Source organism: Trichoderma reesei (genome assembly GCF_000167675.1).
Source record: "Trichoderma reesei QM6a unplaced genomic scaffold TRIREscaffold_8, whole genome shotgun sequence".
NCBI lineage: Eukaryota > Fungi > Ascomycota > Sordariomycetes > Hypocreales > Hypocreaceae > Trichoderma > Trichoderma reesei.
The window spans coordinates 1147323-1173846 of NW_006711155.1; the positions used below are offsets into that span (position 1 = coordinate 1147323).

At 52.9% G+C, this 26524-nt stretch overlaps 2 protein-coding genes across 2 annotated transcripts; one reads left to right on the forward strand and one right to left on the reverse strand.

The window, feature by feature from the left end:
* Nucleotides 1-78: 78 nt before the first annotated feature.
* TRIREDRAFT_77703 (uncharacterized protein) lies at nt 79-4559 on the forward strand (the record flags this gene model as incomplete). The annotated part of the gene is made up of 2 exons (XM_006964963.1): nt 79-4464; nt 4530-4559. The coding sequence occupies 2 exons, from the start codon at nt 79-81 to the stop codon at nt 4557-4559; spliced, it is 4416 nt and encodes a 1471-aa protein (XP_006965025.1).
* A 5475-nt stretch (nt 4560-10034) lies between these two features.
* On the reverse strand, nt 10035-12428 carry TRIREDRAFT_77706 (uncharacterized protein). Its single transcript, XM_006965122.1, has one exon. The coding sequence runs from the start codon at nt 11762-11764 to the stop codon at nt 10529-10531; it is 1236 nt and encodes a 411-aa protein (XP_006965184.1). The 5' UTR covers nt 11765-12428; the 3' UTR covers nt 10035-10528.
* Between the last annotated feature and the right edge of the window lie 14096 nt (nt 12429-26524).

Consider the following 26524-nt stretch of genomic DNA (forward strand, 5'->3'; position numbering starts at 1 on the left):
ACCCTCCTCTCGACGACACTATCCATCTACTCCAAACATCATCAACAACATTGTACGGTCCTCTCGACATCAGCAACAATGTCAGGGGAGCAGCCTCCCAATGGGGAGTCGCTGCCCAGTACGGCAAACTCGGAGCTGGCAAAGGACCTCAACGAGCAGCTGGACTCGACCTCTGTGGAAACTCATGTTGAGGGCCAGCGCTCGTCCAATGAGCTCGCCAGAGTCCAAACGGGCGTCTCTGTTGAGCAAGCCGAAGCTCAATTTGCTGGCCTACAGCGCGAGTTCACCGGCGTCTCTCGAGCGAGTCGCAAGAACAAGCACCAGTCTTCGTCCGACCCGGAAAAGGGAGCCACCGTCACGGCAGAGGACGACGCCTCCCTCTTCGATTTGGAAGCTGCTCTGAGAGGCGACCTGGATGCCAGCACCGAAGCTGGCATTCGATCGAAGCACATTGGCACCTGCTGGGATGGCCTGACTGTCAAGGGCATCGGTGGCTTCACCAACTTCGTCAAGACCTTCCCCGATGCCTTCATCGACACCTTCAACGTCCTCACCCCGCTGCTGAGCATGGTCGGCCTCGGCCCCAAGTTTACAGAGGCCACACTGCTCGACAACTTCCAGGGCGTCTGCAAGCCTGGAGAGATGGTTCTGGTTCTGGGAACTCCAGGTTCCGGATGTACCACCTTCCTCAAGGCCATTGCCAACCAGCGCTATGGATACACCAGCGTCACCGGCGATGTGTTCTACGGACCATGGACGGCACAGGAGTTCAAGCGATACCGCGGTGAGGCTGTCTACAACGCCGAGGACGATATTCACCACCCTACGTTGACCGTGGAGCAGACGCTGGGATTCGCCCTGGACGTCAAGATGCCTGCCAAGCGACCGGGCAACATGTCCAAGGCCGAGTTCAAGGAGCACGTCATCACTCTCCTTCTCAAGATGTTCAACATCGAGCATACCAGGAAGACGATTGTCGGCGATGCGTTCGTTCGAGGTGTCTCTGGTGGTGAGCGAAAGCGAGTCTCCATCGCCGAGATGATGATCACCAATGCCTGCATTCTCTGCTGGGACAACAGCACGCGTGGTCTCGATGCCAGTACCGCACTCGACTTTGCCAAGAGCCTGAGAATCCAGACGGATCTCTACAAGACTTGCACTTTCGTCTCCCTGTACCAAGCCTCTGAGAACATCTACAACCTCTTCGACAAGGTCATGGTGATTGATGAGGGACGACAGGTTTACTTTGGTCCCGCAAAGGAAGCCCGTGCCTACTTTGAGGGCCTCGGCTTCCTGCCGCAGCCCAGACAGACGACGCCCGACTATGTCACTGGATGTACCGACGAGTTTGAGCGCGAATACCAGCCCGGAAGGTCTGCGGAAAACGCCCCCCACAGTCCCGACACCCTTTTGGCGGCTTTCAAGGCGTCTCGCTATCAGAAAATGATTGAGGATGAGATTGCCGAGTACAAGGCAAATCTCGAGAAGGAGAAGCAAGCTCACGAAGACTTCCTCGCTGCCTTTAAGGAGAGCAAGCGCGGCACGTCGAAGCGAAGCCCCTATCAGGTCGGTTTCCACATCCAGGTCTGGTCCATCATGAAGCGACAGTTCATCCTCAAGCTGCAAGACCGCTTCAACCTCATCGTCGGCTGGACTCGCAGTATTCTAGTCGCTATTGTTCTCGGCACTCTGTATCTCAATCTCGGTCAAACCTCCGCCAGTGCTTTCAGCAAGGGTGGTTTGTTGTTTGTGGCACTCTTGTTCAACGCTTTCCAGGCCTTTTCAGAGCTGGGAGGAACCATGACGGGGCGGCCACTGGTTGCTCGGCACAAGGCATACGCGTTTCACCGGCCCTCGGCCCTCTGGATTGCCCAGATCTTCGTGGACCAGGCGTTTGCGGCCAGTCAGATTCTCATCTTTTCCATCATTGTATACTTCATGACGGGCTTGGTCAGAGACGCCGGTGCATTCTTCACCTTTTATCTGATGATTCTGTCGGGCAACATTGCCATGACACTGTTTTTCCGAATCCTTGGTTGTGTCAGCCCGGACTTTGACTCCGCCATCAAGTTTGCAGTCGTCATCATCACGCTCTTCATCACCACGTCTGGCTATCTCATTCAGTACCAGTCCGAAAAGGTGTGGCTTCGCTGGATCTACTGGATCAATGTCCTGGGTCTCGCGTTTAGCTCTCTGATGGAAAACGAGTTTGAGAGAATCGATCTCACTTGCACCGCAGAGTCGCTTATTCCCTCTGGCCCCGGATACACCGACATCAACCATCAAGTCTGCGTTCTTCCCGGTTCCACTGCTGGCACGACCTTTGTCCGCGGCCGAGACTACGTCGCCCAGGGATTCGACTACCTTCCTGGCGACTTGTGGCGCAACTGGGGCATCGTCATGGCCTTGATTGTATTCTTCCTCTTCTTGAACGTTGTTCTCGGTGAGATTGTGACTTTTGGCATGGGCGGAAACAGCTTCAAGGTGTACGCAAAGCCTACCAAGGAGCTGGACGAGCTGAACAGGAGGCTGCTCGAGAAGCGCGAGGCGAAGCGTAAGGACAAGTCTGACGAGGCAGGCTCCGATCTGAAAATCAATTCGACCAGTGTCTTGACTTGGGAGAACCTCAACTACGATGTCCCCGTTCCTGGTGGTACACGGCGTCTTCTCAACAATGTCTTTGGATATGTAAAGCCTGGCGAGCTGACGGCCTTGATGGGAGCGTCCGGCGCTGGAAAGACCACCCTGCTGGATGTCTTGGCGGCTAGGAAGAACATTGGTGTCATCTACGGAGACGTGCTGGTTGACGGCGTCAAGCCCGGAAAGCAGTTTCAGCGATCCACCTCTTATGCCGAGCAGCTCGACGTCCATGAGCCTACGCAGACCGTCCGTGAAGCTCTTCGATTCTCTGCCGAGCTGCGCCAACCCTACGAAACGCCAATGGCCGAACGCTACGCCTATGTGGAGGAGATCATCTCTCTGCTCGAAATGGAAAACATTGCCGACTGCATCATTGGATCCCCCGAGGCCGGCCTTACCGTGGAACAGCGCAAGCGTGTCACCATTGGCGTTGAGCTGGCCGCCAAGCCCGAACTGCTTCTCTTCTTGGACGAGCCTACTTCTGGCCTCGACAGCCAGAGCGCCTTCAACATTGTTCGTTTCCTGAAGAAGCTGGCCGCGGCCGGCCAGGCCATTCTCTGCACCATCCACCAGCCCAATGCCGCGCTCTTCCAGAACTTTGATCGTCTCCTGCTTCTTCAGCGAGGAGGACGCACCGTGTACTTTGGCGACATTGGAAAAGACGCTGCCATCTTGCGTGCCTACCTGGCTCGCTATGGTGCCGAGGCTGCTCCGACCGACAACGTTGCCGAATACATGCTCGACGCCATCGGTGCCGGTAGCATGCCCCGGATCGGTGATCGTGACTGGGCCGACATCTGGGAAGACAGCCCCGAGTTTGCCCATGTCAAGGACACCATTATCGAGCTGAAGCGAGAGCGGGTGGCGGCCAACCAGGCAAGCCCCGGCGTCGAGAAGGAGTACGCCTCTCCTCTTTCGCATCAGATGAAGGTTGTCGTCCGACGCATGTTCCGGTCTTTCTGGCGCTCGCCCAACTATCTGTTTACCCGCCTGTACGCTCACGTCGCCGTCGCCCTCATCACCGGTCTCACGTATCTCAACCTGGACAACTCCAAGGCCTCCCTCCAGTACAAGGTCTTTGTCATGTTCCAGATCACCGTGCTGCCCGCCATCATCATGTCGCAGGTCGAGATCATGTACGCCATCAAGCGTGCTCTCTTCTTCCGCGAATCCTCATCCAAGATGTACTCTACCTCTTCGTTTGTCACGGCCATTATCCTCGCCGAGATGCCCTACTCCGTCCTCTGTGCAGTGGGCTTCTTCCTACCCTTGTACTTCATGCCTGGTTTCCAGACGACCCCCTCCAGGGCCGGATTCCAATTCTTCATGGTGCTCATCACAGAGCTCTTCTCCGTCACTTTGGGCCAGGGCCTATCGGCGCTGACTCCCTCGCCTCGCGTCTCGACCCAGTTTGATCCATTCATCACGATCGTCTTCGCCCTCTTCTGCGGCGTCACCATTCCGTACACGCAGATGCCCGAGGGATGGCGAGTCTGGCTGTATCAGCTCGACCCCTTCACTCGTCTCATCGGCGCCTGCGTCACGACTGCGCTGCACGGGCTTGAGGTCGTCTGCAAGAGCAGCGAGCTGAACCGATTCACCGCCCCCAACGGCACGACCTGCGGCGAGTACATGAAGCCCTTTTTCGAGAACGGAGGACCAGGCTACCTCGTGTCCAACTCGACGCAGAACTGCGAGTACTGCTCGTACAGCGTCGGCGATGAGTTTTACAGTCCGTTGAACTTGAGCTTTGACCATCGGTGGAGAGACTTGGGTATCTTCCTTTGCTTTGTGGTCAGCAACATTACCATTCTCTATCTAGGAGTACGTTGCCCCCGTTGCCCTGATAATCCAGATTTGATCCAATATGCTAACTCCTTTGCCTTTAGAGCCGTTTCGTCAACTACAACAAGAGGTAGAGAGAGGAAGAGAAATAGGCTAGCGCTTGTATATATGCGATGCGACAGCCATGGTTTTGAAAGCACATAGAGAAACGGGAATTGCTATTAAAGAGCGAAATTTTGAAAAGTTACTAAAGAGTACACGAGTTATGCTTTGTGGGCATTAGAATGCGGAAAGATATCACTTGATTAGATGTAGATAGTTTAATAATGAGCCAAAAAGCAATGGATGATTCTACAATGACGATGCTTTCTGTCTTCCTCTCGTTGCTAAATGCTCGCTGTTATCGTTCTTTAGAGCCGTTTCGGTAGGTACAACTATAAGCTGCCCATGTTGTGGAAGCCCTCCTCAAAGCATGATCCGGCACCACGGCCGAGTACAAACACAGACAGCTCCGACCAGAGTCTTTTACCGGCTCCGGATGCCGGCCCCGGGGGACCGGTCCTCCGAAGGTCGGGAGACACTGTTGTTGTTGTTGTTGTTTCTCTCTTGCCCCTTGATCAAACAAGCCCTTGTCTCTGTCTTCTGCGCGTCCCTGCTCAATGTTCAATGCCGCTGCCATATACAAAGCATGCTAAAGGAACCAAGCGGCAACAAAAAGAAAAGCAGTATCACGGAATACAAGGAAGCAAATAAACACTGAAAAACGAACAAAAAAGGGTACCATGTAGAGAAGGTGGGCATTTCGGTTGGACGCAAACTTTGCTTTGCCTACCACATTCAATATATTCCTACACATTTTTGGGTCGGCCGTCAGAACGAGAAACTGAGAGCCCAAGACGCGGGTAGTCGCATATATACGCACGCCCGTATCTATTTCCACCTTCGTGCTCTCTCTCGGTGACTGGGGGTGTTTTGTTCTGGCTGACGGGCACGGATAGCAGCATCGATTTATCCAGCCATGTGCTGCATACGTGTGTACGAGGCGCGACCAACACAGGTAAGGGAAGAGGAAGCAGAGCATTTTTTTTTTTTCAATATACTACGTCGTTATGCAGCGTGCCGTGGTCCTTTTGCCTTGTTTGGGTTATGGAGGAGGGAGAGCAGCTATTATGCATTCTTGTGGAACAATGAGTCTCTATGCTGACCTCGGTATCTGCAGTTTACATCTTGGGAGTTCTGATGAGATATAGGAGTGGTTCTCTCCCCGCTTTCATCTTATGCTGACGATGCGGGCTCTGCGTATGCAGCAGAGGTAGGCAGGAGGTCAAAAGAAAGAATGGGGGTGGTCGATGGATGACTTTACATGTCGTGTGTTTGTGTGTGTGTGATGTGAGAACATGCTCAGCCCAGCCCACTGAGGCATGTATGTGTATGTATGTAAGACTTGTCAGACTCCTTCACGCAGGTTGGTCATCATGATGGGTTGCTTCTGCGGGCTTTTGGTCTTGAGTGACTCCTTATTTGATATAGTCTCTGCTGCACGTTGGACCTTGCATCGTTCCTCCTCATCAATGAGGCCTGCGGATTCTGTCTCTGCTTGCTTTTCTACCCATCCTTGTCTTTTTCCTACCCTGGCGTAACACTGACACGAGACACGGACACAGACACGCATGGAGTTACACATGCACAGCCCACACGGGATGAACCAACTGCTACTGCTACTGCTACTGTCCACTGCTACAGCCCCCCCGTACGGCTGTGGCCCTGTTGGCACACCCAACGCTCTGGCTTTCATGTCGACTGAACAGAGGGGCAGAGAGATGTAAGAAGACAAGCAGAAGAAGAAGAAGAAGCCAGGAAGACGTCACAGAAGCCGGTCTTCCCACTGTGGTCCCATGCAAGCCATTAAAGAAAAAGAAAAGAAAAATCTCGATGAGAAACACTCCCCCCCCGCGCCCTGTTTTCAGGCCGCAAGCAAAAACCCCTCTTTGATGCTGCAACGGCTCGTCAGGTGAGCGACAAGTGGAGGATTGCTGCAAGTCATTGATCACGCAAAACACAGAAAAGAGGGAAAATGGACCCCTGTCTATACCCCGTAATATGCGCTGGAACCATTCTCTTTTTATTTCTATGTCTTCTCCTCTTCTTCCTTATACTAATGGAAACACGCATACAATAGTTCAAGAACAACACGCACCCCCTATAGACACGCTACTGTACCTATATTCAGGGTGTGTGTGTGTGTGTGAGTGGCTCTCTGGGTAATCGCGGCTTTTCGGTGCGCTCCGAAGACAATCTCAAGGCATGACTACTAGAATTACCTATTCAAAGGCGTTAGCATCATCATCCTCCCATTTTGATCCAAAGAACATGTTCGTACAGATGCCCAACCTAAGCTAATAACCTGTTGCATATAGTTCCGCCTCTTTTTTCTTTTATTTCTTCTCCAATCTTTAGGGAGAAAGACGACCTATCAGTTCCTGACATCATCTATCACGAAACAAAATTCAGGGCATCAGGCGTCAAATGGGGGCTTCGTCAAGTCGCAAGTGAGGGGGCGTGCGCTTTTACATCTCCTCAACGAACCATCAGAAAGAACCGAGAGAGGCGACTCACCGAAAGGGAGAATTACACAGAGAAGAATGCTCTCATCATGGCAGTCAAATCCTTCCGTGGGCCAAGACAGGGCTGAGAGCAGTGCGACGGTACGCAGCCAACGCAGCCCAAGGAACGTGTGCCTGATGCACGCACCATGGCAGATACCTTACATACAACCGGTAGGTCAAGATACTACATGTAGGTACCTTACTGTATGTTAGTGGTAGTAGGTGATGCGATGCGCTGCGATGCGATGCGCTGCGATGCGATGCGCTGTGATATGATGTGATGTGTCTCTCCTTTTTGCGTCTCCCCCGTAACACAATTCCTCTGGCCCCAACAGTCTCTGGCGCCTCCTTGCTCTCGTTGTACGATGCAACTTCGTAAACGAAGAGAAATGAATGGTTAGGATCCGTATGTGTCTGTCTGTATGTATCTCGCAACTCTTCGAGGGGGAGTGTGGTCGCACCAGAGGGGGAGGCTTTTCGCTGCTTTTTTTTTTGTTTTTGCCGCTGCCTAATGCAGCCCAGTCTTTCGAGGTGTTCGTTCCCAATGAAAGGGCCTGGAAATAGAGTAGCATACACCAGTGGAAGAAAAAAAATGCTAGACGGTATGATCGGGAGAAACATGATCAAAGAGTGAGGCTTTGTTGGGAACTTAATTAGAGAATACCTACTACCTGTAAACCTATTGCTGCCACACTTACACGCCCCCATCTTAGCTGGCAGAGAGCCATCGAGGAGGTTGCTTTCTCCGCACCGAGAACAAGACGAAGTCCATCATGGAGGGGAGTGTGCTGAGGAAAAACGCAAATCGAGATCAAGACTCTTCTTTCCTCATGTTTCTCCCCTCGTTCTGCCGCCCAGCATACAAGAATAGCAAGTATGTAGTAGAAAGATGAACGCATAATGGGAGAGGGATCCACTGTAAATATCTCCGTCGTCCTTGTGCAGGTTTGCAGGTTTGGCTCCTCTCTTGGGCGTTGAAAAACGTGGGCAGCCGACATCATGTGTTTGTGCAGAACGCAGACCCCTTCAAAGGGTAGACCATTCTCTTTCTTCTGACCAGGTGGTACTACTCAGAAGACGTCATTTCAGCCTGATACTCTACATGAGATGATGAGGCTGAACAAAGATGAGAGACAGAGACATGCGATGATGGCTGGGTTTTTTTTTTCGCGCGCCAACAATGTCACACCACAGCGTAGATAAGAATTTATCGACGACGACAGCGACTTTTTTGAGGCGCAAGTTATGATTCCCGAGACATGACAGAAGAAGCCAAAGAAAAAGAAAAAAACAGGAGGTTGACCTGACTGTGATACTTGTCTCGAACAACGACTTGCATCCGAGCACTTGTAGACACTTTGTATGTACTAGCAATAGCAATAGGGTAGAATAGCTCCGGAGCCCGTGAGACATTTGTTCCATCGTAGATGAGACAAGCACAAAAAGCACAGCCTCCCGGATCAGCACCAGCGGAAACATTGTTCCCGCCTATTTTGTTGTTGTAGGAATTCCTGTATGCATGTTTTGAACACGTCTCAGGTGCTTTGCTGAGCTGAATGGAGGACTTTGCAGAGAGGCTCGCCGTACAAGGTAGCGCATCACGAAGCCTCCGATCGATGGTAGAGGTACCAAGATGTTACTCTCGCGTGTGTTGTAAATCACCATCACATCCAAACCCTCAAACAACAAATCCAGAATACATCATTTCCGACAAGAGCTACACAGAAGGGGACACAGCAGCACCCAATCACCTTTCCTACACGTACTGTATCCCAGCCACCCTTCCCAGCAAGAAATCCTAAAGCACTGCCTCGATTCATTTGCGTGTCTATCACGAACTTCGTAGCCAGCCAGCCCCCTTTCAAGGTCACACATCACGCTTTTCATCCCCTCCATGTGCTCAGCAGATCGCCAAAATAGACAGCCTCTCTCTACACCCACCCAGTATCTTTCCTGTTACCAATCTCAATTCGCCTCTTCATCTGCGCATACTACTAACTCACTGTCTCACTCTACATACATACAAACTCACATACCTAACCAAGGTATATACAATACTCTGTTCTACCAACCCTCACAATCGTAAATGAAAACAACATTCCGCAAAACTCAAGACGTGGCAAACCCCTCCGCAAAAGGCCATCCAAACAACGTCATGCCAAGCTCTTCATTTACTACTACAAACTCAGCAACAGGATACCCAGGCGTCGTCAGCTCCATCTCAAGCCCTCCTCCTCCGCAGAAAGCTTGCTTGCTATCCGCCGTATGACACTCTCATACGATCGAGAGTATCATGTTGACAATCGATAAGTCTCATACTGGCAAATAAGCATCGCGCAACAAAGAAGAGGGGGTTTGACCAACAATCAAGGAAAGATTACGATTATCCACTCGACCTGCATGCATGCAGGGCAAACCCCAAAAGTACGCTTCACTCCACAAGCGCTGCATGAATCACAAGAGACACATCACAGACACGGCATCACACAAAGGCAGAGGCCACAGAAGGTCATGTTGGTAGAGGGGAATAGATCTTTGAGCTCGTCAAAGCCATCATCATTTTGCAGTAAACTAAAACATTCTTCATCTAGGTAGGTAGATAGTCCCAATCTCTCACATTGCCAATCGGAGAGAAAACAACAACACAAAAAGATAGCAGCACTCTGTAAAATCCCTTGCAGTCGCAGCACATTACATCCCAAAAAACCCAAAAAGAAAAAGAAGAAAAATGGTTAAAAAGAAAGAATCGAACCAGTCAAAAAAAAAAGTCATGTCAAAACAGACAACCACACCACCTTGCCGTCGCTTTTTTTTGTTTCATCATCCCCCTTCACCGTCACTCTCCCCCTCCGCTGGCTCGCGACGCGCCCAAAATGGTAACGCTGGGTATCTCTAGATGGAAAAAATGCCCCGAGTCTCGGTCTTCTCCTCCGCGTGTGCATTGGGTGGTAGTACAGGTCGCCCTTGAAAAGAAATCTGTCTTTTGGATAACCGAGAAAAGAAAGCGTAAAGTAAAGAAAAGAAAAGAAAAGCCGATCATCGCTCCAGAACCGTGTTCGGGACAAAAGAAAATAAATCGAAAGAAAAAGAGTCCGAAAGATTGGGTATCCATAGGAAATCCTCGGACGAGAACCAAGAAAAGGCAGGTATTAGTGTACAGTCTTTCGTCTTTCGTGGCCAGTCCATCCGGCGGAATGGGCCCTTAATCAACTTTCGATGGTCCGGGATCCTTGGGGGAAGTTGCCAATTTGGAGAATAGTCAAGGAAGGAAAGATTAGATAGGGATACTGGGAGAAGCCGGAATCGCTCTGGAATGGACAATAGCAATCCAAGGCAAATCCATGCCGCATCTCCTCTGGTAAGGCATCGATCCCGGCAAAATCCTCTGGGGAGTCGATTGTCCTGGATTGTGGGGGAGCGGGGATGTTCTCACACAGCCAGGTAGGAAATTGAAAAAACCCGTCAACAGCGAACAGTAAACCGTTTGGGTGGTGTGTCTAGGCAGACGGGTTCTGCAGGATGCCCTCGCAGTTGGCATCGAACCTGAGGCTAAAGAGCCGCACGCTCTGCATGAACTTCTCCGTCTTGGCGAGCTCTCGGTCGCGGCCAAAGAGGGTGTCGACGAACTCAACACCCGAGTTCTTGCCCAGGCCCGACTGCTTCTTCTTGGCGGCCTTGAGCATGGGGGCCTCGCAGGCCTTGAGGAGCGACCGGAGCTTGTCGGTGAGACGCTCGCCAGCCTCGATGAAGTCATTCATGATCTCTCGGTTCTCGGCGCCGCGGACGCGGCCAACCACGTCCTCGGCGCGCTTGACCTTGCCGGAGAGCTGAATCAGCAGTAGCCAGAGCTCGCCGGCCATGTCGGCCAAGGGCGAGTTGGCGCCGGCCCGGTAGACGGTCCAGTCGTAGATCCACTTGCCCAGGCTGTTGGCGTCAAAGACGCTGCCGAGCAGGAGGATGGGCTCCTCGGACGGGTCCCAGTTCTTGAGCGAGTAGCCCGTGGGGATCCGGTGCTTGCGGGCATCGGCCTCGGTTGCCTTGGGGACCGTGGCGGCGGCAGCCTTGGCACGGTGAGTCTGGGTCGAGGGACGGACGGTGGAGGCCCTCGGGGGGATGTTGGCCGCGGCAGCCGACGAGCGGCGAGTGTGGCCGTGGCTGGTGGGAGGCCGGACATGGGAAGGGGGATGGTCGTAGGCGGCTTCACGGCTGTAGTCGGGATAGTAGGCGGTACCCTGTGGGTAGTCGTCGCGATTAGTGTACCGTATCCCTTCATAGTCATGAACATTATGCGAGTTCCTGCGACCCCTTGCCCGCGACTCGGCAAGCAGCACATAGGTGCGCCCCGAAGCCTCGAAGATCTCGTCCTCGTCGGATTCTCCAAACGGAGTTCTAGCCCGGACATAGGTGTGAGAGAATCGGCGGTCGTGCCAGGCAGGAGTTTGAGACGACCCGGAGGGCCCGCGCGACGACGAAAAATATTTGGGACTCACATCAACCGTGGCATACTGGCCGGAGCTGTTGTAACGCGGCGAATCGACCGGGGCCCGAGGCGTCGAGCCGCCCTGGGAGTAGCTGCTGGCCCGGCTGTGAGCCGCACGCGTTGCCGGGCGTCGAGGCGTTGTCTCGACCCAGCTTGGCCGCGGTGATGGGGTTGGAGTGGCGGAAGACATTCGCGTGTATTCCCACTCGTGGATCGGGGTCGATCCAGGTGTTCGTGGTGATGGGTAGTTCATTCTGTGATGGTTCCTCTCTTCTTGCAGGATCCCACTGTGACACGACACGTTTCTCCGCAGCCTCTCCTCCGGTTGATCGGGGAAGGACCTGGCGACGTATCGTTTGTATATGTGGTGGCGATGCTTCCGGCGAGACTTGATAGCGAATAGGTATCCGAACTTTCCTCACTCTCTATCTGTCTCTCTCTCTCTCTCTGCTGCTGCGAAGAACCTTTTTTGTTGCTCCCTCTCTCTAAAGACGGGAGAAGGATGGAGGGGGGAAGAGGGGGTTTTGATGGATGGATGTTTGTGGTATCAGAACGGCTGATGATGTTTGTGATGATGAGGAGGGTAGGAGAAGGTGATGGAAGACAAACAGCCCGTTCACCTTGGTATGTAATCGGAAGAGTAAAAATTGGAAGAGGAATTACGTCTTGCGTCAAACATGACCAATCTACAACGGAGTCGTTTTTATCCTAGTCTCCCCTCCCTCAATGTGGTGATTGTGAGGAAAGCCGAAGTGATGCTGCAAGGCGCGAGAGCCAGAGTTCCGACGTTGCGGCCTGGCTGTGGCGAGCTGCGTGTTGATGAAGAGCGTGACACGCGGGTTTGCTGGTGAGGTGATGGTGATGCTGTGGCAGCTGATGGTCGATGGCGTTGGACGCGATGATGCAGATGCAATGCTGAGGACGCAGGTGGAGATGTGCTTCATTGGCAGAAGCGTGAAAGCCGGAGAGAGAAAAAAGAGGCCAGCAGGTCGGGTGTGCGGGCATGCATTCGAGGTATATATTGTGGCCGCAGCGAAATTCTGGCGTGGTGGGCGTTGAGCGAAGGCCAGGGAGCCTCTTAGCGGCCTCAGTGAGCGCCGAGGGCAGCCACAGGCATGCGACAGGGGGGCCGGGGGGGCCTGAGCGTGCTGGGCTCCGGCGAGGTGGAGGGGGCGTGGCGCTAGCGAGAGCTGCGCGAGGGCCTGTGCTGGCGGCCCTAGCGCCGGTGGGGCGTGGCTGGCTTAGTCACTGCGGGCTGGGTGGTGGTGGAACCTTCCCGCGATGGCCACACAGTGCTGGAAGCGTCGCCGACACTGGCGCCGTGTTGCTGACAGAGCGTGGTAGGGGAAGACAAGGGAAGAAAAAGGAACAGAGGTGAGTAATAAGGGACGAAAAAAGACGAGAGGAATCTGCCGGTTGCACCCAACGCAGGCTGTGACTGGCTGACGGGCAGTTGGAGCCTCTGCGTTCGGTGGACAAAAGGAACAGCGAGCGGCGAGCAGGCGCTGCAGCCTGGCTTTTCCTTCGTCGGGTTCCAGTCGGGTTGCCGTCAGGATTGGCGGCGACTTGTTGCTTTCGGCGCACGCAGGAGGCAGCCCGATGGCGGTTCCTGGCCGTGATTCGACGTCGTCCCTTTTTTTACGTTGCGTACGATATTAGACGGGGGGCGATTTTCAGCCGGCTTGCGCAGCTGAACGGGCTCGAGGGGTGGTAGGTAGAAAGCCCCGGGGTAGATCCGTCTCGACCGGCTCTCGTACGAAGCACAAGATTATGACTCTGCCACTGTCAGTCAACGACCAACCACCGAGCCAGCCTTCCGGTCTTCTCAACAATGCCGCTCGTATCGCTCTCGCACTCGTCCAGGGGAGCACGAGCACTGGCTCCGGGTGGCGTGTCGTGAATGAAAGAAAGGCTCCGGGATGGCAGCCTGTGCGTCCGTCCGCTTGCCAGGGTTCGGGCGAAGGCTGCCCTGGCTTCGGATGCTTGGTGCGTGTGCTCGCGGCAGTGCAAGACCACTGCACTGCAAAGTGTGTGCGTGTACTCGTAATATCGCCGTTTGAGTCGAAGACCGTGGCCGCTCTGATGCAACTGGACAAGAACAAAGACTCGTTTTGCCCCCAGTCCAATTTGCCGGGTCTGGATAAGCGAAATGATGGAGTCTAGGGGTATGAATCCTAGCTTCCGCCGCGGCGCCCGGGAGTTTACACAGCTGTCCGGTCCTTGTACTTTCTCGGTGAGGAAAGGCGAGGAGATGACTTTGAGAAAAGATTTTTTCTTTTCTTTCCTCGGACTTCTTTTTAGATGGCTGTTTTACCTCCCTGCCGCTTCCTCGCCGGATGGGCAGGTGTCAAACGCCGAGCCCGTCGATGCCTTGAACTTGAACGTCAGGCAATCTCGAATCCCTGCCTGGATTAGAGACCTGCCGCTGCCTGTGCGCACGGAACAATGCGACTCACGGCGTATTGCCTGTCAACTTGACCAGGCAAGTGTTTGTACCGAGGAAGGTTTCTCTGAAGTATCTGGCAGCCTTTTCGCAAGTGTCGTCACGGGCAATTTTGAGGCATCCAAAGGAGACGATAGGCCGTAGCGTTGCGAGTAATGCTAGTGCGGCCGGGGCGATATCGAAAGCTCTCGTGAAGATGCAAGGTACCGCGGCTGTCCCCGGAGGCGGCGATCTTGATTACATGTACTTGTGTTGCGCACGCTCGTCTGGGCTCAGCGAGAAGCAAGAAACAAGGCACGACTTGTTGGGAACGACGGCGACTGATATTTGCGCCGCAGGCCAGTCGCAAGCATGAATTTGCAATGATGAACGACGGGTGGTGCGTATTTGGACACGAGCGATGCCCATCACCTCGGGCGGCTTACTCCAAGCAGTAATAATATGTAATATTCCAGGGCCGGGAGGCTTCAGCTTTGGTTCGGCTTCTCCCCTTTGCCAGCCTTTGTCGACGATCGTCCAACACGTTTGTGTGTTGAAACGCAGAGGCAACAAACGGCAATGTGAGCGGGAGTGAAGAGGATATGATATGGTGCAAGCAGCGTTATTTATCATCATGGTCATCCATCACCAATCCCGAACCGGACCGGAAGGGCCCCCAACATTACGTATGATGGATGGTCTTCCTCCTGCAAGAAGCACAGGCATGCGCGTCTTTTCTTCTCTCGATCTGATGTGATGGGTGTGTGGAGGATGGTGGGAAGCGCCCAGAGAAACGCAATCACCAGCAGCCTGCTTGCCTGCCTGGCACATGTAGGCAACACATACAAACGACACAAGGAGCGGCCAGTCATGTTCATGCTTCCTCGGTGCTGGCAAGCGCCCATCTGCATCGCACATCAGCCCTGTGACCACTGGATCGAGCGACGCTGGTGATGGCACTCCGTACATGTAGCATCCAAGTAGTACTACCTTAGTACCTAGTTCCACGACCATCGGTAGTCGGTGGTTGTGGTTTTTTTGTGTTCTTCACCACCGTAACGGGCACAAAAAGCGCTCTCTTCCCGTCGTCACATGGGCGTCGCATCGAAACGAGTCGTGGAGGCGGCACACCAGAGCGTTGGAGTCGTGCGCCGTCCAACGGCCAGTGCTTCGCTGATTGGGCCGCCTTCCTTCTGGATGCCGTGTGACGGGCGCTATCGATAGATTGTCCGTACCTCTGCTGATGGCTGTGTAATAGTAATGCCTACGGTAGGTATGTATGCCCGGCTGAATCGCTGCTCAGAGAGAGGCAGGACCGCAAGCTTGTTCGTGATACAGCCTCTGCAGCCTGTTGAATCCGCTGCAACCGTCACAACCGTCGCTTCTGGCGTTGCAGTGCGTCGTGATGGTGGTGCGGCGCTGGTGATGGGAGGTGCTGAGAAGCGCCGAGCCCGGGGCGCGCATTCAGGCGGTTAAACCGCACTCCGGTCATCACTATCACTTACACGGGAGGAAGCGAGCGACGACATGAACGGGTTGCGTGAAAAATCCTGCTGTTGATAGTTCGTGACTGCATTGATTGAATGACTCCTACCTACCTTGGATACATACAGTATGGATGCAGGCTGGTCCAGGATTTGTTTCATGGGCATTTCTGCGAGGCACGTTCGTCTGGACCCTGACATGCTGCAGTTTCATGTGCGGCATGCACCGTCAGGGAAGAGAGCGTATGTTCAGCAGAAGGAAGCGCAGATGACATGTCTCCCCATCTGACATCCTGCATGCAATGCATGGCACTTCTCTTTCAGGTAGTTCCTCTTTCAGGTAATACTGTTGGAAAGTTTTTGTGTCTAGAAAAATACCGTGAATATGGATGAAGCACCGTTTTAGTGATCGTCAAGGGCACTTTCCCTTCCTTCTGAAGGTTTGGCAAATGGGGTGATTTCCGATCATGGCTGAGGAGGCAAGTACATACCAGACATAGTGTGGTGGCAAGGAAGGCCATGAGGACAGATCCTCAATGTTCTAGGCCGGGCTAGAAACCCGGAGGAACAGGACTGGAGGCGAGGCTGCACTGATCGTCTCCTGGTCGGAGCTTCCATTTGCCTTAGTAGCCTTACGATTGATAGCAGAGAAGCCAGTGATTTCAGGAAATTTTGATCCGATGTTGCAGGCTACAGAGCACGCTCGTACGAAATTCTCGCCACTTCCATTCTATCGTAAATGTACTTGTACCTAGGTACGTACAAAAACCATTACGAGGTCTGTGTGCATCCAATCGGGTCCTTCCGACTTGCGGAAGCCCAGGCCTCAAAACATGGCCTCGACAAAGGCCTCCAGCTGTCTCGTCAATCTCTCGTCTCTGTCTCGCTTCCCCAGACGTAATTTCACCTCTTCTCTTCTTCATCTGGGTCCGAGCGCCAAAACCTACCATCCTCATCCGCTGCAGCTGCAGCTCAGGCTGCACAGCGAAGCCGACACGCAAAGGTTGCATGCAAAGTTTGAGTAATCTGACAGGGGTTCCGTCCCTCCAAAGAAGGAAAAAAAGGCGTGGCTTTCTCCGCCACACGGCGCCAAACCACGAGAGCCGGACCTACCACAGAGCGCCGTTTCTGTGATGGACTGCAAGCCCCGTCACCTCGAAAGGATTGGGGGGGCATGATGCAGGGCAAGGGGGACACGGCTGCCCTTGCGTCGAGATTTCCTGGGAAGCCACACCGCAGCAATTGACTTTTGAAATGTGCGTTAGTGCTCCGTCCATGTACTGTATGTGAGGTTTCTTCCTTCCTTTTTTCTATCTCTTCGTGACGGTGGAAGGCCCGGCGAAGGTGACTACTACTACCTACCTAGGTAATACAGGCGGGTCCTATGAAGAATATCAACATGAAGGCAAAACGATAGTCTGTTTACGTTGGTTCCTCTAGGTAAGGTACTATCATGATGATGCTCTCCTTTCCTCGCTTGACAACCGTCAGTGTCATCACAAGGGCCAGATAACAAGGCCAAGTCAAGGGCGTCCAAACCCCGGACACAGTAGAAGCGGATCACGAGGCGAGCATCAGCCTCTTGCGCCCGGGGCATCAGAGCCTGAGACGGGAAGGTTTGACACCTCAACCGTGAGCCCATGCGCCCGACCTGCGAGTGTCTCTGATAATGAGCAGCAGATGATTCAATTTTCGTTCATCAACCCGGACCTTCGCACTTTCGTTACGAGGGCGCAAACTCGTACACACCACCTATGTACCTGCCTTCCATGGTGGATGAGCGGATGCTATCACATTGATCCCCCAACGGCTGGCCGATGGCCTAATGCACCGGCTGCAGAGTGCCTGGCACCGCGGCAAGGTTTCCGGATGCTAGCGGGCTGAGGCACCGGCGCCAATGGCAGTTGACTTTTTGTTAGTAGGAGAGCCGCGGAGAGAAGACATCCTTGGACGGAGGCTGTTTGTTGGGCACTCGACATTTGCTTTACTGTGCTGTTCCTGAGGCAAAAACACGGCGATAGATACAGGAGGTGCGTGAAAACCTACCTACTTAGGTACCTAGGTAAGTACTAGGTAGGTACTAACGTAGGCACTTGCTCGTACTCGTATTTGCGCCTTCCGTCTTTAGCCCCCAACCTCGCAGCCGCCAATCTCCAACCTCGTCGTCCCATCCACCACCATCATCACCAGCATCACCATCATCATCACCATCACCCCTCCGCAAGCCACCACAAACGATCCCAACCACCAAAGAGCAGTTCGTCGTCCAACAAGTGGGCCTCGCCATTCGAACCCATCATCCATCTCCAGTCTTTTTCATCTTCCTCCAAGCTAATACCGCACCGCACCGGGTGGGACTTCCGGACCTTGTCCCACAACGACGACGGGAGCTCGCAGGTCCAGAAGCACCCACGCCGCAGCGAGCCGCTCCCGCGCATGTCCAGCCAGCGCCAGGCACGGCACACTGTGTGTGTTAGTGGTATTATTGGACAACAAGTTTGAAGTCTGCAAGCCATCATCGTCACTCCTAGGATACCCAGTATTCCGTACACTTGCGTTTACAGAATGCACGAACTTACCAGTTGCAAGGTATGTGCTTGTACTACTACGGCGGCACGTTGACGCAATTTGATTCATGCTTTCATCCCATATCCCCTACAGGTCCCCTCTCTCGTGTGCCGCGTCGTACATGTACGTTGCGCGAGCCCGGCTCGGCTTGTATAACACATTACAGTACCTGTGTCGCCCCAGCTCTCTTGTCTGCTTGCTTTCTCTCGACCTGCATTGAGATAATGCTGCGAGACGGAGCGCCCTATCGGCATCGTCGACGGACCTTCTTTTGAGCCCCCTTCTCGTATCGACTCAACTGCGAGGAACGAAGTCAAGGTAGTACAGGCCACCCCAAATCCTACGACTGCTACCTAGGTGCGAGCCCGACCGCCGAACTAACACGTGTGATGTCGGTTTCGCCAATGCAAAGATCGCACGACAATGGCAGACAGCAGACTCAGCGCCTCTCTCACCGACAGTGCTCACTCTGCTCTGCTCTGTTCTTGTCGACGTCGACGTCCTCCAGACCGTCTCTCCGCACAGTAGCCGTATCCGCCGCTGGATCGGTGGCCTTGCCTTGTCCGGGTCCTAGCCGAATTCTAGAAGGACGAGGCCCTGCCTGCACACCTTGGAGAGCATCCACGACGGTCCCCGGTCTGAAGTGATGCTGGTCTTGCTGGCCCACCCCCCTTCCCTTGTCTTGCCCTGCCTTCCCCGAAGCATCCATCCAACCATGATCCATGCTCCCTTGGATCCCTGCTGCCGGAGGGTGTGGCCCAAAGGAGCTGCCTGGAAGCCACTAGGGCTTGGCCTTTGCCCGTCCCTTGTTTGACAAGTGAAAAATTTTCAACATTTCATTTCGTGGGCCGTCCCTCAATCAAACACGAAGCAATCCTGGTGTCTTTGCTGGATGATGGATGCCTCCTTGCGACCACTTGCCTGTTCGGCAGCTTGGTTTGATTATCTGGCTTTCCTTCTTCTCTTGCTGTTCGACTTCTCCTCCCATCAACCAAGGAGGGCAGAATGTGACTCACAGCAACCGCAGCCCTGTCCCTTGATATGTATTATCTCCCAATCGCTGGGCGCCAGAGCTGTATTGCTGTCCAAAGCTGGTGGTCGTCGTCGAATCGGGCGTTGAGCTGCAGCGGTTTTGGGCGCCGATTGGCAGCCAGCTTCTCACCCCAGTTTCACGCAACCGCCACACCAACACGACGCCCACGCCATGCCAGTGCGAAAGGGAAATGGACAAGAGACCAGCCAGGGAGCAGCGAGACCAAGGGAGAGGAGGCCCCGCAGCGTCTGGGATGCAGGGATCTGACCCGTTAGCCTGGCTTTGTCCATGGTTTTCCTCACGGCACCCCTCGAGCTGCTAAAGAGCTGGCCTCAACTAAAGGTAATGGGTAATTAGCGAAATCGCCAGCTCGAGGCTAGCAATTGCGCCCACACCCCCATCCATTCATTCATCACTAGTCGAGCCTGTTTGCGAACGTCAAAAGAACACCACAAACAGTCTTTGGGCGGAGAAGCAAAGTGCCAGGCCAAGGATGCGGGCTCCTCCCCCAGGCGGTGGCAGCCCTTGCTTCTCATCTTCTTGACCGACTCTTTGACTTTCATGCAAGACGTACATGACGAGCGTCTCTAGGAAAGGTTGAGGGGGGGAAAAGAAGAAAAATTTTGTCGACCCGGCCCGCGCACCATGACGAGAGACCCGGATGCATCCCACTGGTCCGGTTGAGTCGCGACGAAGACAACAAGGGCAGGGCCATCTGCGACTACGGACTGCTAGTGGGAAAGCAAAAAGCCGTCGACGATGCTGATACGCGAGACGCGTTGGGGACGATGCACAATGATGGAACCCAGATCTCTGCGCAACGTGTGTCCGCTCGAGCTTGCGGCCATGTCTCCAGTGAGGGTCTTGGACGCTTTCTTTCCTTCCTCCCTGTGGTGGAAAAGGTCAGATACGAGATGACAACTCGAGGTCAACGCCCCCCCTGGCCCTGCTTATCTGGGTCGCTCAGATGTCATCCATTAATAGGCATTACAATGGGGGTTTCCACGGCGGAGTTTGATAGCAGATGCTACCAGAAGGGTCCTACATACAGTCATGCACAACACATCAGTCTGGTGTTAATTCGCGAAGCTTAGGTCATCCCATACAGTATCGTATGCACCGGGAGTGTGTGCCGGAGAGTGTGACAAAAGATTTACAGATGGCGAGCTTGACGACCAGACTCCATGTCCACGCCACGGCAGCAAGGTGATCACGACCAGTGCAATGCCGCCAGCTCAGCCTGACTGGCGTCTACCCGCAATGTGATGACAACAATCGAGCCCTGACAGATCAATATCGGTACCATCAGGTCGATAGGCGCACGACGGGTGATACTGGTCGCGGCGCTCTGCAGGTTGCCTGCCACAAGAGCCCAGGGGCAATGTTCAAGCCCAACGCAGCAGCGAGCCGTCGTGGCCGATCAGACAGCCTCAACAAGACAGGCACCAGTTGGCCCCTTGGGTCAGCGGCGGGAAGCGCGAGGCTTTCTCGTGTGGTACCCCCATTCGTATACCCATTCGTTCATGCAAACGGGGAACAAATCCAGATGAAGATCGCGATGCAGTCCTGCATTAATCCTGAAATCGCGATGCACGTGTCACGTTTCCCTGACGGATACATGGCACATCTCTACTTGCATGCGGTAAGCGTGAGCGGTAGAAGGAGAGATATGAGAGAGAGACAACCAAAGAGGGAATGGAGGCCCTATCGTCTCAGACCTGCTCGCTGGTCGCTGCAAGGCCCGACAGGAAGCCGTGGTGTGTGGCTGTTTGCATGCACGATGTGCCGATGGGGTCCGTTTCTGACCTGCAATACTGCTGCTGCTGCTGCTGCTGCCGCCTGTGCTAGCATCACGTCCCCCATCACCCTCATTGCAAACGCCCCCTTCTCGCGGTAGTTCAGGCCACTGCAGATTCATGCCTTACGATGCGGCAGCGACCATGACCAGCTAATGCGGACGGGCTGGCGGCGAGAGGGGTGACTGTGGCATCGTTTGCGCCTTGTCTATCCGAGCAAACGGACGAGCCTAGAGCTTCTCCGTGTTGCAATTCCAGCTCCGAGGCGAAGCCATGTAGGACGTGATGTTGCACGAACGACTGCTGCTACCGCTGCTGCTGTTGCTACTGTGACTTGCTTGGATGCACGATGCTATTCTTAGGAGGGAGTGGTGAACGGCGGCCAAGCATATTAAGTACAGGCTGCGCTTCGTCCTCTTCAGCTGTCTTCTGCACCGCCTTGCGTTCATTCCATTGGACACACACCGGACCGAATGGCATCCTACAGCATACGCTAGCACTGTTGGAAATGCTGCTGAAGATATTCCGAATGGATTGGGATCACACGAGGAAAGACATTTCCTTGACTACTTAGGTACTACCTACTACTAGTATTACAATCTGGCCCCCCACTGTGATCCATTGATGCAGCAAAAGAGTGATAATGGAATCCACCCGGATCTGCCAAAGATTTTGTCATTCATGCCGCCCACTACGTATGTACGAGTAGTACTACTAATCCATGTGTTTTAGAGGGCTTGGTTCGAATTTGCAGCGGAGAGGGGCGCATTGACGACATGGTGTGCTGTAAATAGCAGAGGGATCGCTCATGCTAATGCAAGTTCTTGCAAATAGACTGGGGGGGTCCTATTGAATATGTACTAGTACTAGTAGTAGCAGTGGCATCTCACTACCGTCATGCAGAGTGGCAGTCTTTTACGGAGGCGGTGACGGCAACGTACATTTTTTTGATGGATCACGTTTGCAGCAGATTTTTTTTTCTCTTGGTTTTTTTCCTAGTGGCGTGTTTTCTTCTTGAGGACGATGCGAGAGGTGATTTCATCGATTCAGCGCGTTGAATAATATGCTGCTGTTGGTATTAAGGCTTGATATCGTGGAAACTCTCTGTCTTAAGACGCGGCGGGAGGAATCAGCCCTCCCTTTGCTTGCGTATTGAATGCCAGACACTTGCACAAAACAAAAACAGACGGGAATCTCTCTCTCTCTCTCTCAGAGTCATAAACTGCCAAGATCTCTTTTTTCCGCTTTATCCTTCTTTGGGTTTTATACATGTAGTATACCTAAACTGAGTGCCCCTGGCAGTGCTAATAAACTCTGTGCCTTGCACTTGAGGGATCAGGTGGGAACACAAAAAAAGAAAAAAAAAAAAAAAAAAAAGCTTTTCTAGTATTTCGCTTTCACAGTATCTCAAAGATTTCAGGGACTGTTGCTAACTTCAAGCCCATGGAGGCTTGTGCCTGGATCGCGGGTGCCTCCCTTGCGGGAGCCAGCGGGATGGGCGTCTGAGAGGCTTGCGCTGACAACGATCAATAACTACGTACAACAACATAACACAAGAATAGCGAGAAAAAGATGGGATAGCCTCCCTTTTTTTTTCTTTTTTTTTTTCCTTCTTCTTCTTCTTCCTGATCTAGCCACGTGGAGATGAGATGGCAGAGAGAGTGGGCAAAGAGCAAAGATGTGGCTGTGCATGATTTGATGTCAAAGTTGAGAATCTTGAGATGATACCAGAAAAATTGTGAGTACCTATGCTGGCACAGTATGTGAACGTCCCTACGCCCTTTTCAGCCAAGCGGCCGGGACCGCAAGCCACAGCACGAGGAAGAAGCTCTTGGGGTGTGGCGTCTACGTCATGGGCGCGGAACCGGCTTTTTTTTTTTTTTTTTTTTTTTTTCCTGCTGGGTTGACAAGGTTGAGTCTCCAGCAACACGAAGGCATTTGTTGTCAGTTTCTCGGCTCTGCACGCGGTTGTTGTTGAGGAGGTGGTGATTCATTGGGTGCCCAACGGAAAAAAAAAGAAAACGAGACTTGACTTGCTCGTTGTCGATCTGCAAGCTCTTACCATGATTCTTTTGCCTATTTTGGGAGCTGTACAGTAGCTCTCTGTTCCTCTCTCTTCCCCCCCCCCCCCCCCCCCCCCCCTTCTTTCTTTTCAGAGGGTGTGATGTGTGTGCTTTGCAAAAAAAGGCGGGTTGATTGATGGGCAGGATATTGTCGCTGGCATGACGCAATGGACGTTCAATGAATCAGGGGACAAGACCGGGGGAGGGGGTTGATTGCTTTCCTCATGACACGTCCTCCGTCCACAATACACCCACACACACACATAGTACGCTGCTTTCTTGTGATGTGATGCGGAATATTACCCGGGGCCAGCAGCACGTTTGATACACAACCCGCAAAACTAAACACAGAAAAGGTTCCAGGATTTCGGGAATCGTCAGGTGTGCGATGGCTGGGGGAGTTTTGGGGTGGTTGGGGGAGGCAAAAAAAGGAGAAACACAAGTGGTCGGGTAGAATGACTCACCGACAACGACCTTGCTATGCTATGCTATGCTACCTATTTGCCAAAAGCCGCATTCACGAATCAAGGCGAAATGTATTACACTAGAAATGCGTGATGGGGATTTTTGTGAGGCAGCGTCGTCACGCCTCTTCCCCGACCCCCCAACCCCTTCTTGCTTCATGTTCCATTCATTGGATGGGAAGAACTCGCCTTGTGTCTTGGATAGATGGGGCTGAGAGAGGCTGGGGGTTGGGGCTGGGCGTGGTGTGGAAAGGCAAGGCAAGGCAAGGCAAGGCAAAAAGAGGACGCGCGTGTATGAGATGCCTCACCAGACTCGCGGCTGAAGGCGATCACGAAGGCGTCTTTTCGCGTCGTGAGGCTAAGATTCTAAGGCGTGAATAGGAGAAGAGAGTTGTGATATAAGTCGTGAATGAGGCTAATTAGTAGTAAGGTACTCGTAGGCAGCAGCCAGACGCGGCGCTTCTGGACGTAAAAAAACCGTGGCGAAGGATTCAATGCGTTTTGAGCGAATCAGCATTCGCGCATGTATCTTAAAGGAGCCGTGTCCATTTGTCGATGTCGCCTCATGGGAACATTCTCGATGCGAACCCACGCGTCGACGTGTTCACGTGCCACGTTCTGCTCTCTCTCTCTCTTCCTATTTCATTCGCCTCGTGTCTAATGTAAGGAACGCGCATGTGAAAGGACGATATACCCGCGTGGAGAAAAAGAGGCGCGCACCGCACCGGATTTGCAGAGAATGGGGGCGATTTACGATTTTGCGATATGCAGGCTTTTGACTCATTGGAGCTGTCAGTTGCCTTGTTCGCGTGCAAGTGATGGGAATGATTGGTTAACAAGTGTTCCGCGGTAGTTGGATGATGTCTACCTTTTCTCTGATTTACCTGTTTTTGCTTCTTTCCCAGATGGCTGCTGTCTTATCGTTTCATGCATGCAGGGGAGCATAGTCTTCTCATCCTTCTTTGCCTGTGATGGTGGAGGGGGGGTATGATCATTGCGTCGGGTGGCGATGTTGCTTCGTCGACACCGCGGTGAGATGTGAAGATTCACGGCGTGCGGTGGATGGGTTGGCTTAGGGAGATGGGTGTCTCTCGCACTGGGCTGATGTTAAGGAGCTTGCTTTAGCTCCTTATTGGTGAAAATGGTGGTTGACGCCGTGATGATGCTGGCTCATGGATGTGATGGGTGTTGTCATGGGGAGGAACGGTGTTTGCCTCATGTCAAAGCCAGGGGGGGTTGCTTCGCCAGGTGTAGGTGCGAATCTGCCTTGGGCTCGAAGTGAACAAGACGAAGGAGTGGTTTTTGGGCAGTGGATTAGAGTCACTCGAGTCACTTGATGGCTTTGATGGCTTTGATGCCCATTCCATCTCTGCTTCACTCCTCCCAAGCATGTGAAAGCGTCGACTCATCAGTTTGATGTGCCTTTAGACATGGAAGTCTTCTATTTTCTTGGTTTATTGGGAAAGGAGGGTTTGGAGTGCTGTCTATGGACTTTCTTTGTCTGGTTCAGCTATAGTCTTTCTGATGGTGCATCCCAGTGTTCGATTGGCTGTCGACCGCTTCCCTGGCAGCAGTACCTTACTTTCGTGTAAGTCAATGTCTGCCCCTGAGATATGTAGCAATGGCCAAGCTCCGTCAGGGTGCTCAATATCAGCACAGGATGAGATGCTCTGTGTTTTCAGCTCAGCGCAGCAAGTCCAATGGATTGTGTTGATCACAAGTTCTCATCCTGGAGCTTTGCAGTGAAGGTTCCAAATCCATTTGGTCGTGAATCACATTAGTATGTACTTCATCACCATCCTCCTCCTCCAGACAGGAGCGCGAAGCCAAATTCTGAGCACGCTGCCTCTACAGACAGGCCACTGCGGGTATGTTATATTGAATTTATCCAGTCAAACGTTTAAATGAGTCACCAAAGAGCTCCCCTCTCTGTCGACTAGCTTAGCTACAAACCCGTGGGCAGATAGGCGATCTATCAAGGGGCTTGTTAGTTGGTCAGCATCTGGTGTGGCGTTTTATCCTGGCTCCTCTTCTCTTTATGTCTACAAGAGCTCCGTTTCACCTAGGATTGTTTAGATTCGGCCTTGAGCTCACGACTACAAATTGCTTGTAACACCGTCAAAGCTACACCGACCATGGGAGCATCAATGATCAAGGACACCAGCAGAATCTTTCCAGGGATCGGATGTCGCGTACCGAGTATTGACCCCCGTACTCTTCTCTAGAGATATTGAGCAGCTCTGCTCCATATCACCAGGAGAAATCAACTTGTCAACCTGTCTTTTGAGATCTGTCTTCTACTTCTCAGCCAGAACGCCGACATATCTGGGTGAGGTTAAGCATAATCACCGCCATTGAACATCGATCTCATTGCACATGAGGACAAAATCGCTCAAGACCAGATCTATAATGCTTTCTCTACGTCATCGTCTTTGTTTGAACAGTCTACCTTCATTGTTTATTGTCATCCCAAGATGATGGACTTCTTCAATGCCAAACTGACATTACGACTTCATTTTGCCCCTGAGCGGATGGCAAGTCTCCATGTGTCAATTTTAGTAGTCTACACAAACTCTACTGTCAATGAAATTTCGAGCCAACTTCAACTCTCTCGGGATAAGCAAGTCTTGCAGCAATCCATTCTCTTCGACACCGCCAGCGGATCGGCAACGTTCGAATACATGTGTATATATCTACACTTGACTGCGAGCAAAGCCGACCACATGCGCCAATATCATGACTATGCGAATATCAATGAGCATGTTCTTCGAATCCATGGTCACCACAGCCCAACCCAGTTAAGACCTCGATAGGAATCTTGATCCTTGACGTTGCAGTAACTCCCCAGGTCTGATTCAAACACCGCTTGCTAGTAAACAATCCCATCTTGCGCCAAATCACCCAACCATCTACCAGATGCATCCCGGGGTATTCCAGTAAAAGGCATCTCTTCAACGAGAGGCTGCACAATGATTCCCAGGTAAGTAAGGTTATGCTTCTCGTCCATTGATGTTCGAGAGGGAGACGATCGGGTTAATGCACAACTGACCCCATATAATGTCCTGTCTCAACACTGCTACTCAAACCGAGCAAATCATGCAGCCTCGAATCTCTATATCATTTGCCGTCATATGCAAAAAGGACCATGTTTGATGGTGAAACAGGCAATCAAGCGCCGTCCAA